The sequence below is a fragment of the Micropterus dolomieu genome, linkage group LG23 (assembly GCF_021292245.1).
Source record: "Micropterus dolomieu isolate WLL.071019.BEF.003 ecotype Adirondacks linkage group LG23, ASM2129224v1, whole genome shotgun sequence".
NCBI lineage: Eukaryota > Metazoa > Chordata > Actinopteri > Centrarchiformes > Centrarchidae > Micropterus > Micropterus dolomieu.
Genome location: NC_060172.1, coordinates 2,420,189 through 2,434,939, shown reverse-complemented (window position 1 = coordinate 2,434,939; position 14,751 = coordinate 2,420,189). Strand labels below are relative to the sequence as shown.

Genomic DNA, 14,751 nt, shown 5'->3' with positions numbered 1-14,751 from the left:
CAACTTCCTGTTTGAGAGATGAAAAGATTTTCAAAATAAAAACCAAAGTAAAATAAATACCGAGCCCCATTTTTATGCTACTTTTAAAATAGCTCTTTCAGAAAGGCCCTAAACCTTCATTAGAGTGGATTTCATTGCTCTTTTCTGTTTGGAACCTTTATGAATACCTAAACATGTTCACCCAAGGCAATATTCTTTACATACTACATAATTAAGAAAAAATATAAAGATGATATGAAGGGACACATAAATAAGATTTTAAAAGAAACAAATAAAGTAGGATAAAAGGTCTTAAAACATATCAGTCCAATATGTAGTTATTGATTAAAAGCTATTAGTAACTATTCCAGTTTTACTAGTAACAATTCACAAGATACTAGTACTTTTTTAGTTACTAGTAACAAATTGTAAATTTATGGCAAGCCGTTTTTATTCCTTTATTACTTAAAACCTGCTAGTTATTTTATTAGTTATTAGTTACTGTTAACTATTCCATTAGTTACGGGTGACTATTCTTTTGTTTTACTGGTAACAGTTATAACAATGATTGTAACAATAGCATTTAATTTCTTGTTACTAGTAAGTATTTTTTAGTTACTAGTAACTAATTGCACATTTTGCCATTGAAATCTACGGGGCTCTGCAGTTCAAATATCACCTTTTCATCAGTTACTAGTAACTAATTCCATTTACTAGTATCTATTATTTAGATACTAGTACATATTCATTTAACACTAGTAACTGTTCCAGAAGATACTAGTAAAATTGTAATTCTTACTAGTAATGACAAGTAATGAAAAGGTTACCAGTACCTTTTGGAATAGTTACTAGTAACTAACGAATAGGTTTTTAATCTGAACTAGTCCCTTCACACACTGAATTTACCAGATAATTAAATGCATATTAGAAAATGGTTACATATATAATAAAAAAACAAAATATACAATCACACATATATATTATGTATGTTAGAATAAGGTAACATATAAAATGAAAATAAAACAAAACAAAATACACAAATATATATATATATATCTGGAAAAAAACAACTAAGCAAATGTCTGTTGAGATAAGATATTTGTTTATTTTTATTTTGTTGTTTTACATAACATATCATGTTCTACTGTGTGACAAGCATCAATTGTTCTGTACGTGTTCAATTAAAAGTATTTTTACGTATGCTTTTGTTTTGAAGGCCAGTCGCCAAACATCCGGCTTCACTAACTATTTGACTACAACTACGACAAGAGGAAGGTTTAGTTTTCTTGCTAACACGCCGATTAACGAACACAATATAAGCTTTTTAACAGCAGTTACTTCTTTAATTGGACTAGTTAATTAGAGCTCTGCAGTTGTATGAAATGAGTCACACAGACGACATGTTTGTTTTTTATCTTTAAAATTTTCATGAGTCATGCCATATTAACAATCGCGTTCTGCTGTCAAATCGCTGTGCGGGATTCCGTAGCGCTGTGTCTGCAGCAGCACTCTGCGTTTAGACAGCCGGTGAAACGCAGCGTTTTAAACACAGTCTGCGCGTTAAACTCTGCGAAATCAAGAATCAACGATGAGTCGGAGTTACAACGACGAGCTTCAGTACCTGGAGAAGCTCAACAGCAACTGCTGGAGGATTAAAAAGGGTTTTGTTCCCAACATGCAGGTGAGACTGGACACACTTTCAGCTGTTAGCGTGGCTAACTGGTTAGCTTTACAGTTAGCATTGCAGTCAGTTAGCGCATGTTGGCTATTTAGACTTTAACCAGGCAGGAACTCCCTGAAGAAAACAGGATAGTTAAAAACATCATGTAGTCATAAAACTCAGTCACCTCATCTGATATCTGCCGTAAAACAAAGATAAAACCTGCTGACGTAGCTCAGTGATGCAACTATTAGCAATAAAATGTCAGCCGAAGTAAAGGGTTAATTATACTGATGTGTAAACATTTATAAAGTTATAAAGTTATATTCTACAGAATGGTTAACCAGACATCCTAAATTAAAATCTGTGTTGTTTTTTTTTACCCTAATTGAAACCCGAGATTGAGATATTAAAACCCTGATAACTTAATGTAGACAAACTTTTAGTTATTCAAGATTTGTGAAAATAATATCTACATAGAGACATATGTTGTAATGTAAGTAAATAATAGAACATATAGTTTAATTTATGCAGCGTTTTCCACCCTGTGAACACTGAAGTCAGTAGTTTACTCATTTAAATGGTCAATATGACATGACAAACTTAATATTAAAACGATAATCAGAATAGTTAAATTTCAGTCTCTCCCTCTGAGATGTGGTGGAGTAGAAAAAGAAAATACTCAAGTACTTAATTCAGTATTTGAGTAAATGTAGTTACTGTCCACCGCTGAGTATCAGGAGTGCTCTTAAATGAAGCCTGACTGTTGCACAAGTTAGATAATGTGCTTTAATGTGTTTGAATTATTTCCATCTGTCTGTATTAAGGCGAGACGCCACAGACCATAATTATGATTTTGCTTTTATCTATCAATTCTCAGATTTCAAGTTATTTTGCAACTATTATCAGTCTTGAATTTTATATATATATATATAAACAAACATTATTATTTGTGTATTTTATGTATTGTATTTTTATTAGCATTTTCCAAGTTTGAGTTAAACCATTTCTTTTCTTTTAAACTGTTCACATTGAATCATTTGTTGTTTGAAAGTTTGTTTTCTAGAGCCCAATGTTGGCTATATATCCATAAGAGATGTGTTCATGTTGTACTTCACAAGAAGAAAATATAAACACAGAAGAAAAAGGACATTGTTGACAACACAGTCCCTTGGATTAAAGTGTGGTTGTTGCACCGCAGTTTGTGTAAAGTACATATTCTAAGGTGTTAATATGTTTATTGCACGTTGCCCTGTTGCACCGGGATCACAAGTAAAGTGCTGAAGTGCTCACATATTTATTGCACACAGCTCTATTTCACATTGTTCAGCAGCTTAATGGAGTCTGTCAGAGTCCGCTGCCCCAGCATGCAACAGCAAACAGGATGAACCCACAATTTCACAGTCTCTGTCTGAGGTCAAGATGTTTATAATATGTTTTTATTTTTTTAAAATATTGTCATTTTTATTTTATCTGGCATTTTATCTTTAAAATATGTGGAAATCGAATCAAATCATATTTAATTTACGGTGCAAAATCACAATGGAGGATGGATCCAATCCAGTTTCCTAAAAATACACAGGATCAAATGCAAAAGAGTAAAAACAGCAATAATGAATGAATGAAGAAGATAAAACTTCAGATTAGGAAGATTTGAAAAGGTGCCAACATGAATTCTGGGAGAGGCTGGAGTAAAGTAGGTTTTCAGTTTGAACTTCAAAGTGGTAGATTCTTAGGGCTGCACAATTAATCCAATCGCATTATAGTCCACAATAATTGTCCAAGTCGTGCAGCTCTGTATATTTTGAATAAATCCATGAAAAAACAATATTTTGATAAAACTGTTCTGTGACGACGACAACAAAAAAATAATCTGACTCTTAATAATGTGATGGAAAATGGATTTGTGTTATACGCAAATCAGCACATATTTAAGAAGGAAATACTACTTTTTAAAAGTGTTCTCACCTTAATCTGGGGGGGGGGGTAGTAATTTAATTAGACAAATTAATGATTTAATTAATCATATTTGCAATATGTGAGAACAAAAATAAAATAACAATTAAATGAATGAATGAATACGTACCTGGGGGTCTTTGTCCACTCGGTAATCCGGCCCTGATCAAACATTCACGTGTAAAACAATTTGGAATAAACAAAAAAATATTTTTAAGAACCTGAGTGACGTGTGAAGGAAGCGGTTTTGCTTCTTCTTGCGTTTGACCCAGGAAATGCAGCTCGACGTGGATTAACCTCTGAAAAGAGATGTTGTCGGGATCGTTTCTCACGGCATTTTATTGGCGGTTCATCAGTCAGCAGCGTCTACGTGAACGTTTAAACAGTTTGTTTCTGCTCTCAGGTCGAAGGAACCTTCTATGTGAACGACTCTCTGGAGAAGCTGATTTTTGAGGAGCTTCGGAACGCCTCCCGGGGAGGAGGTCAGCCGCCGTTCACCTCAGCTCTTTTAACCCATGACATCATCATCTCCACACCTGTACGCTGACCTCTCCTGTGATTGGTTTTATTCCTCAGGTGTGGGCGGATTCCTTCCCGCTATGAAACAAATCGGGAACGTGGCGGCGCTGCCTGGGATCGTACACGTGAGTAACGCCATCGGACGCTTTTTACAAACCCTCTCTGAGAGGTTTGACAGTGAAAACGTGCTGAACGCTTCCTGTTCACGCTGTGTTAAATGGTTCCACAGAGGTCCATCGGTCTCCCGGACGTTCACTCTGGATATGGATTTGCGATCGGAAACATGGCGGCCTTCGACATGAACGACCCTGACGCCGTGGTGTCTCCAGGTGAGGTTTTGACTTATAGAAGAAACATTACAGCAATCATTTTATTACTCTCCTACAAACGAGCCGGTGTCCAGGAGGTCGTCGGTTCAATCCCGCGTTGAAGGAAACGCTTCGTCATGTCGGAGCCGCTTCCTCCCTCGCACCAAACCTCCTGACTGCAGCTGCTGCAGTTTCTTAGTGAAGCTAAACCAAACTTTGGAGCGGAACCAGAAGGAATCTCTTGTTCAGGCTTTGTTGACGTAACACATGAGGAGACGTTAGGTCGGCGTGGCAGCTCCTGGCAGATCAGAGACACTTTGATGGGCTGCAGAAAGTTAGAAACCGAGAAGCATCTTAATGAGGCCACTGGTCTTGGAAATCTGGTACCTGTTCTTGATACCCGACCCTACCGCTCAGGCGTTGATCAGGACGTTTCTGCAAAACAGAAGCTTTACTCAGAGGAACTAGCTGAATAAATAAAGTAAAGGTCTGATCGTGATGTATAATCTGTGATAATGTAAAATCCCTATCGTCTGAATGTTCACCTGCTGAGTCCCTGTTCCTGCAGGCGGCGTTGGTTTCGACATAAACTGCGGCGTCCGCCTGCTGAGGACGAACCTGGACGAGGGAGACGTTCAGCCGGTGAAGGAGCAGCTGGCCCAGTCGCTGTTCGACCACATCCCAGTGGGGGTCGGGTCCAAGGGAGTCATCCCCATGGGGGCCAAGTAAGGAGGCGATCCTCCAGGACTAGAGTCTAGACCCTGACCTGCTCCACATGTTTACCTGTGTCACCTCTGTGTGTTCAGGGACCTGGAGGAGGCTCTGGAGATGGGGGTGGACTGGTCCCTGAGGGAGGGCTACGCCTGGGCCGAGGACAAGGAGCACTGCGAGGAGTACGGCAGGATGCTGCAGGCCGACCCCAACAAAGTGTCCTCCAAGGCCAAGAAGCGAGGCCTGCCGCAGGTATCCCAGCAGCCCCGGAGCCCACGCCTGTTTTCACACCTTGAAGGACCTGCTAATCTTGTCTTCTAATTAAGTCTGCAATTCATGACGGCACTGCCAGAGACATTGTCCTATTGTTATTGAGGGAAAATATACAGTGATAGTTATTATTATTTTATTTTCCAGCTATAAATCTTTTATAATTTCCTGTAATTTCCAGGCGTGCACTGGTTCTGTGGTTGCTGCCGCTCCTGCGATTATTTACTCAGTGACTCGCAGCCTTCAGTCTGTTTGTTCTGCACACTGACCTCAGCTTCAGGACAAAACCCTGCAACAATGGAGGGAGAGGCTCACCGAAGGTTTTATTTAACGTTTCTTCATCAGGCTCCTCCTACCAGGAGATCACATGATCACACCTGCGAGCTTGATTTGTACAGAGAAAACACAGAAGGTATTTCCAGCTTACTGTGGTGCCACGTGCAGAGTCTTCCTTTTTTTTAGGACACGTTCTGTCTGCATGTGGACAGTTTTATCTGAGATTTGTGGATTTTTAAACCCTCAAAATAGGTTTAACAGATTCTAACCTGATTCTCAACAGCCTGGTTTGGTTCTCACTCGTTATATTTCATGAATAATAAAGCTGATTCCCATCAGCGTGGTTTCGTTCGAAGCTGACGTTACGCATGACTGTAATAAAGAAGAAGTGGAGGTTGTGAAGTGGAAACAAAACCACTGAGAAAAATGAAGTGAGGTCTTTAAAAGAATGTGTTTCAAGTGGGCAGGTTGCTACCAGCCACGTTTCCGCTCGTTATGGGAATCCCGTCAGTCTTTTCTAATGCGTTGGTGTGTGTGTGTGTGTGTGTTGAAGCTGGGGACTCTGGGAGCAGGAAACCACTACGCCGAGATCCAGGTGGTGGATGAGATCTACAACGACTACGCCGCCAAGAAGATGGGCATCGACCACAAAGGTCAGGTGTGCGTGATGATCCACAGCGGCAGCAGAGGCCTCGGACACCAGGTCGCCACAGGTAGGACGCTCAGCTCGACGCACACCCGGAGGACAGTCTGTCTTTACCCAGCATGCACGGTGTCTTTCTATCCTGCACAAACTCAGCTTTACGTCTGACGTCTTCTCGTTTAGTCAATTTAACAAAGTATGAAGCTGCCAGGAGCCCAAAACAGAAGAAAGATGTTACAGGCGCCTGGAAGAATTTACAAATCTTTAGTGATAATTCAGTTTAATGTTAATGTAAAAAAAGACAGAACTAAAGCAGAAGGATCAGAACAGTCCTGGTTTAAGTGTCTGCCAAAAGAAAAGTCTGCAGACATGAATGAATGAATCCACACGCTCTTAAAGTGGCGGGAATGTTGTTGACAGACGCTCTGGTTGCCATGGAGAAGGCGATGAAAAGAGACAAGATCACGGTGAACGACCGGCAGCTGGCGTGCGCTCGCATCATGTCACAGGAAGGACAGGACTACCTGAAGGGGATGGCGGCCGCGGGGAACTACGCCTGGGTCAACCGCTCGTCCATGACCTTCCTCACCAGACAGGTAGGCGCAGCTGCGGCGTCTCCTCAGGCTCCGTCCTCAGGCTCCGTCCTCAGGGGTGATGCTGAGACGTTAAACACCAGAGAGAAATGATGAAGGAACACGAAGTAATTTGCTCCAATTAGAGGAGAAAAGAAATAAATCTTTAATTCTTAATAATCAGTGACCTGCAGAGTCTGTGAGCTGCAGGACGATGAAGATGAACAAGGTCACAGTTTCTACATGCAGGCGAACTCTGTATTCCTGTAAGATATGGCGCGATTATACTATAGAATACTATAATAATACTATACTACTATAGTACTATACTACTACTACTAATTATAATACTATACTACTATAATACTACTATAGTACTATAATAATGGTATACTGCTATAATACTACTACTAATAATACTATAATAATAATACTATAATAATACTATACTGCTATAACACTACTACTAATAATACTATACTAATACTATACTGCTATAACACTACTACTAATAATACTATACTGCTATAACACTACTACTAATAATACTATACTGCTATAACACTACTACTAATAATACTATACTGCTATAACACTACTACTAATAATACTGTTTAAGTATACTATCATGCTGTTATAATACTATTATACTACTAATACTTTTTTACTATTTATATTATATTTACTAGTAGTATTATACTAGTATAATAATACTACTAACACTATTATACTACTATGATACTACGAATAAAACTATTAACCTACTATAATAATACTGTTACACAGACCCAGGAAAACGTCCTTCGCAGCAGCAGTTTGTCTCAAATCTAACTGACCTCTTGATAACGTTTTCCTTCAGGCCTTCTCTAAGGTGTTCGGCACCACGCCGGACGACCTGGACATGCACGTCATCTACGACGTTTCTCACAACATCGCCAAAGTTGAGGAGCACATGGTGGACGGGAAGCAGAGGACTCTGCTGGTCCACCGCAAAGGATCCACTCGAGCTTTCCCCCCTCACCACCCCCTCATCCCCGTAGACTACCAGGTACGACCTCCTCAGGCGGTTTCATTATTTCACGAGGATTTAAGTGCTGACTCGTGGTTTGTTGTTGTTTTCCAGCTGACGGGTCAGCCGGTGCTGATCGGAGGGACGATGGGAACCTGCAGCTACGTCCTGACGGGGACAGAACAAGGCATGACGGAAACATTCGGCACCACCTGTCACGGAGCGGTACGAGTCTTTATCAGCCTGCATGATGTTCATCACCTTCACAAAACAGCTGTTTTAATGCCCAGATGTTACGTCTCTGGGGTCCAGAATAAACCAGAGTTACATAATGTAGCTGATGTTTTAGTGTCTGAAACTGAAAATCAAAAAACTTAAACAGTGGCTTCATTTATTGAGGTTGTTTTCTAAACAAAAGTTTCAACTTGCTCGAATCCCTTCGTGTCGAGGACGGCGTGTCCCCCTGACAGGAAATCGCATGTTTATATTGACATTGTATGTCAACGCGCTGCACCGAACGCTCGCTTCGTGTTACAGTTAGAATCACATTTACTACTCTCGTACTGACATTTCGTACGAGAGTTTGATACAGTTGTTTTTTTGTTACTTTACAAAGTAAATTATCCCCAACTTTGTATTTAATAAATTGATCAGCGTAGCATTGATGGTTTAATTTATCTATTTTATAAACCAGGTTTACAAAGTGCTGCACAAAGAAAATAAATTATTTTAGCAAACATTTGACCAAAGAACTCGCCAGGTATTTAAAGCTGATCTGAACTCCGGTTGTTTTTTTCAGCACATTCATTTATTTTCTGTTTGCTGTTTCAGGGTCGCGCTCTGTCTCGAGCCAAGTCCCGCAGGAACCTGGACTTCCAGGACGTCCTGGACAAACTGGCCGACAAGGGAATCGCCATCCGGGTGGCTTCACCTAAACTGGTCATGGAGGAGGCGAGTTTTAAAGATTCTGAGTTTCTGTTTATTTTCAATCTAAATCTTTTTTGCACAAAAGATCTTCTGTATATAGCCAATCAAGAATTATTACTGGCGTCATCAATTATTTTTGTTTTGTTTTCAGGCTCCTGAATCGTACAAAAACGTGACAGACGTCGTCAACACGTGTCACGACGCTGGAATCAGTAAGAAGGCGATCAAACTGAGACCCATCGCTGTGATTAAAGGCTGAAGCAGCACGACTCGACTTCTAAAGACAATTTGCACCAAACAAAGGAACTCATTATGTTAAAAACACAACCAGCTCGTGTACTGGAATCGTGAAAAGCAGATAGATATTCTTCCTATTATTTTGATTTTGTTTTGGAATGAATTTATGTTAAAGAAAATGCATCTGAGCAGAGAGAAAAAATTTGATTGAAAATGAGATTTCAAACCTGAAAGGAAAGTTTTGTTTGTGTTCTGTGATCCAAATAAAGGTGATCACTTAAAACTGAATTTAATGTGATTTAGGGTCACCAGATAAATCTGAGGGGTCATGAGATGATTAATGAGAGGAAAGAAGAAGAATCAGTTTTTTTTTCAGTTTTTGGACTTTTATCTTTGGAGGAACTGAAAACAACTCGAGACATCTGAAACATGACGAGGAGACACGGCTGGACGCTGTTTTTGTGGTCAGAAGACGAAAAGCTTTAAACAAGGATTATATTTGATGTAAAATCTGAATCTGCAAAGTAACTAAAGCTTTCAGGAAACTGTAGTGAAGTACAATGTTTCCCTCTGAGCAACACGTCCGCATACCTAAGCAACCAAATAGGTTGTTAAAATCTGTAAACTGTACAGCTGGTTTTCAGCAGAGGACCGTTCCAGAGATTTGATGGTAACCATGTGACATCACTTCGCTGTTGTTGATGTGCCTTTTATCCACATGGCCATAAACACACTTCTGTTTGGCTGTGAAGCAATAAACACAGCAGGAAGTTCTCATGATAAGTAAACACTTTATTGGTTCTAACAGAAAGTTTATCGCCATATCAAAAAAATAAATCAACACATTTCACCGTCAGAACAAATTGATTCATTTGGCAAATGAAAAGTTTTTATATGCGCAAACCTCTCTGCTGAAGAAAGTAAAAGCAGGCTGCAACAACCTTAATAATCATCAATAAACATATGAAACTGATTTTCAAGTGGTCATGCTTTTGAAAAATAATCTGGTGTCTTCATTTTTATGTCAGTTCCTTTTAAAACAGCTCATTGTACTTTAGTGGGTTTACTGAAGAAAAATGGCTTCTAGTGTCTGCGTGAATATTACAACAGTATGATGAGGAACTTGATTTACCGGTCAAGGTGATTTCACTTGGTTCATGTAAATTACATTTACAGGTGAATTAAGTGCAGATTTTAGTGTTAGTAGGCAAAACCTAAAAATTATACTTAAATATTTGAGGGGAAATATACTTAGAGGGCCTGAAGTCCACCTAAAACCACAAATTGTGGTTTTTACATTTTTTGCATGTTAATCAGTGAGCTTTACAGGTGTTCATATGTGTATTTTGAACTTTAGACAGAGCTAGGCTAGCTGTTTCTCCTTGCTTCCAGTCATTATGCTAAGCTAAGCACATCCTGATTCAGAACATGAGATAAGAATTCTTCACATTGCCTTTATGTTCAGAGACAAGATGGAAATCAGTTTCATCTCATACAGAGATGGATCAAGGACGTGTTTAGCCTAGCTTAGCACAAAGCAGGGTGAAACCACTAGACAGTGAAATATCATGACTTATGGATAGTTACTGTACAGCAATCTCCAACATTAAGCTTTTTGTGAGTAGTTAGCTGTTGTAGCACAAAGACTGGAAGAAGTGGGAAACTGTTAGCCTAGCTCCATCAAAAACAAATCCACCCTCTAAAGCTGTCCGATTCACATAAATAGAAATGTAAAGACAAGACGGTGTGATTTAGGAGCCGATAGCTGTGGGGTTAAATATAAATGTCTGGTCTACAGTACAGAGAAAAGTCCAGCAGGGACAAACTACTAACCCTGAATCCACAAAACAGCTAACAGATAGACAGTATCTGGTTGTTTTGTTGCTACAAACAGTGAGTCAACATTAAGCAAGCTGTTAGTTAGCTAGTTGTTGTAGATTACAGTGCAATTTTTTAGCCAAGCTTAGCAGAAAATACTGGTAGACACATGGTGTTAGGTGTTTATAGCCAGATGTTGTTATGAACATTTCCTGAATCGTTCAACTATTCCTTTTAAAAAGGAACAAAGCTAAAACTACTCTAAACATGCTACAACCAGCTTGCATACCTAATGTTATGCTAGATGTTTGTGCTAAGCTAGGCTAAACAAACCCTGGTATATGACATCTATAAAGACCGGAAAGCTAGTTAAACTGCTAGCCTAGCTCCATCAACATATGTGCATATTTAGTTGAAAAGGATAAGAAACAGAAATGTAAAGACATTGTGGTAACATTAGCAGTTAGCATTGGAGCTCTTTAGTATCTGTTGACCAACAACACTAAGCAAACTTACATGGATTGGTGACTAGCTTCTTCGCTAACCAAATTATAACATTTAAATCACGACAGCTTTGGAATTGTTTGAAGGTGAATTTTAATCCTTTGATGGAACTTGGCTAGCACTTTCCCACTGCTTCCAGTCTTGGTGCTAAGCTAAACCGATCTATGTAGAGATGTAATTAACATCGATCTAGTCTTCTGACCCCAGGAGACCGCTAACAACCACATTTCATAAATATTCATAAAACCTTATATAAAATAAGGTTTCGAAGCAATTTTGTTACATTGAGTTTTAGCTAGTAAGTGGATCTTAAAGTTATTTAGTCAAACTACTGTTTACAAGCTCAATATTAAAGTTAACTTAATTATTATGCATGGAAAAAAAAATTTCAGGTCAATGTCCGAATTTGGTTCCCTTTTAAAATTGATGCTCCATAATCTTGCACATAGAAATCCATTAAAGAGGACGCACACAAACCAATTTCATCCTGACGTGTTGCATTTAAGAGGTTTATTATTATTAAATATGTTGGAAGGATACGTTTTGGTGATATTCCATTAATTCCTTCTTGTCAAGAAATCCCATGTACAGAGACAAACCAACAATGAACTGATCCTGCTTACAAATACTGTGCTAATCCAAATGTGTACTCATCCACTTGTGAAAATAGTCCCCAAAAAGCACAATTTCCTCCTGTTTGAGGCTTTTTAAATGAAATGAACTATATTTTTGTGAGTTTATTAAATATTTGGAACCAATAGGCCATAAGGAGTACTTAGAGATTGACTGACATTTGTGGGATTTGTTGACAATGAGAAAAACGTAGACCACCACCTTTAAGACTTTAAACTAGCTTTATTTAAATGCCTGCATGACCACATTTAATTGAGCGCCAACACTCAAGTTTCAGGCACTTTTTTCTGGGAGGTTTCTGGGAAATAAGAACTTTAAAGCCCAAAGGAAAACTGTTAATCAGATTAACCAAATTAAAATGAATGCACTGAACATCACAAATTGATTTCAACAGTGGAAACAGTAACTGAGATAGATGTACAGTCAAACAGAACAATGTGGGTCGACACAAGATCCAAAGTGTTAAAGAACATCTGAAATATCTGTACAGAGTCTTGGTTGAAATGTGAATTTGTGTTTTTACATCAGCAAAAATAGTCAGACACAATGTTTACACTTATCATCTTACACTGATTGGGTTTGATACTGTTTGACAGCTCCTTCACAGTATTGCTCACAGTAAAGCGTTGCATAATCAATTAAGTCGATCATCCTGAATTGTCACAAATGCGTCAATGTAAAATTCATTGAGCTGCTTCTGTACACAAGCACATTGTTTTTTTTTTTTTTACATGAGCTGTACATGAATTATTCCTATAAACGAGTTTATGTATTACTCTGGAAGCTCATTACTGCCAAGAAAGGAAAAAACAAATAGATTAAATGTTAGGTAGTCCGTTGTGCTTCTCCGCACTGAAATTAAAATTAATCTAATTAAGTCAAATTTATGACGTTTTAAGTCATAATTGTGAGATTTAGTACATTAAAAAAAAAAAAAAAAATTCATAATATTTGACTTACGTCACAATTCTGACAAGTCAAAATTTTGAGATCCTAAAAATATAAATGAAAGTCAACAGTATGAGTAAAATATTGAATTTTATGTCACAATTATTTTTCAAAGGTCAAATTATGAGATAGTAACTGAAAATTTTGACCGTTTACTAAAACAATCTGAAATCAATTAATTTTAAGAGATACAGAGTCAAACTTATGAGATTTGCTAAGTGAAAAATACGAAGGAAAAAAAAGTAATAAATATACTCATAGCAAGTCATTAAAATTAGGATTTTATTCAAAATTAGATTTCAAGATCAAATCAAAAAAGATTTAATGCTAAATTGCAATTTTGAGACTTGGAATTTTAAGTTAAACTTTAAGTCATAATTATGAGTGTCAGTCAAAAATATTATAAATCAAATAAAAAATACTGGAATGTCAAAATAATGAGATTTTAACAGAGAATTCTGACTTTAGAAGTCACAATTATGAGATTTAAAAAAGGTCCAAATTAGTGAGCTACCAAGTCAAAATTATGAACCTAGAAACTCATAATTCTGACTTTTTATGGAGTATTTTTTATCGTATCTAACTTTTAATCTTTTGTTTCAATTTTCTGGCAGAGATGGGCTTCCATATTTAGTTTCCAGATGGGAATGAAGATTCTTTTTAAACTTAACCTAGGAACTTATTTACATTTTTTAACATCTTATTCTCTTATTTACATTTTGTTCCTCTATTTTCTGTTCATTTCCATCTGAAATTAAAAACAGCCCAACATATTGGTCATATTTTTAGGAAACAAAAATATTCCATGGATTATTATCTTTTAATTTTATCATAAGAGGGCCGAAACTGGAGTATCTACATCCCATCAGGTAACAAATATAAAAGAGTGGTTGAGATAATATCTGCTTTTAAATTGAGAATTCAGGAAAATATAAAGTCGAGCCGGGCTGTAAGCACTTAACGTTTCACTTCAAACTTAAAATCAACCATCTATTCCTCCACACATAAGGAAAAAAATAAATCAGTGCCACATTTTGAATAAAAATAATACAATTCAGCCCTTTTTGTCAATTCTGTGGCAGTAACAACGTCCCCCCCCCCCCAAAAAAAAAAACTCAAATCTAGCTTGTTTTGAAATGTGGTTTCTAATGTGAAGGTTTGACTAGAATAAAGCTATCGTTTCACAAATCCTAACCGACGTGTTCAGATCGTTTAAGGGATAATTACCATAATTACGTGTCCTCTCCCACAGATCTGTGTTTACTTCAAAAAGCCATTTTCCATCACACGACTTTCCACAAAAGTTCTTCACTTAACTCCATTTCTGATCATCAGTCGAGCTCCTTTACGTCTCGAGTCCTCGTGGACAGCTCGTCTCGGCGGCGGCTGTTGAGTCCGTCCACCGACCTTCTGTCCCGACTTGGAGAGACTGGGCTTTGTAACGCATTCACTTTTTAAGTGCAAAAAGCAGCTCCTATGCTAAGTTCCATTTGTTTTGTTGTGAAGTGGCGTGCACGACCACTTCCTGTGAAGTGTCCTTTCAGTACCCGTGAACTTCCAGTTTTCATTTCCTACAGCTTGGCTCGCTGAAAGAACGCCTGCACAGACGTGAAGGAAGGAAGGAAGAGTATTACCAGGTGGTCAATACAGCAGATACACAAGCTGAGAACCAAACCGCCTTGTTGATTCTAACGCAGGGGACTCCCTCCATCACCCCCCGTTAGTGGACTTGTTTAGTTTGCTCAATTCCTGGATGGTCGCGGCACTCCTTAATTGAGCCA

The 14,751-nt window shown here is 38.2% G+C and overlaps 2 protein-coding genes across 5 annotated transcripts in view; one reads left to right on the top strand and one right to left on the bottom strand.

Annotated features, from left to right (window-relative positions):
• The first annotated feature begins 1,313 nt into the window (after nucleotides 1-1,313).
• On the top strand, nucleotides 1,314-10,040 carry rtcb (RNA 2',3'-cyclic phosphate and 5'-OH ligase). The gene is made up of 12 exons (XM_046038996.1): nucleotides 1,314-1,660; nucleotides 3,999-4,077; nucleotides 4,172-4,239; nucleotides 4,344-4,443; nucleotides 4,991-5,147; nucleotides 5,229-5,385; nucleotides 6,233-6,392; nucleotides 6,743-6,918; nucleotides 7,754-7,942; nucleotides 8,018-8,128; nucleotides 8,735-8,854; nucleotides 8,982-10,040. Exons 1-12 carry the CDS (start codon nucleotides 1,568-1,570, stop codon nucleotides 9,087-9,089), a joined length of 1,518 nt encoding a protein of 505 aa, XP_045894952.1. The 5' UTR covers nucleotides 1,314-1,567; the 3' UTR covers nucleotides 9,090-10,040.
• xpot (exportin, tRNA (nuclear export receptor for tRNAs)) overlaps nucleotides 9,839-14,751 on the bottom strand; it is a 21,294-nt gene continuing 16,381 nt past the window's right edge. For all 4 annotated transcript variants that reach the window (XM_046038991.1, XM_046038993.1, XM_046038994.1 and 1 more), the window contains one exon: nucleotides 9,839-14,568. In XM_046038991.1, the coding sequence (XP_045894947.1) occupies nucleotides 14,542-14,568 (27 nt within the window). In that variant the 3' untranslated portion in view covers nucleotides 9,839-14,541. The remainder of the gene's footprint in view (nucleotides 14,569-14,751) is intronic.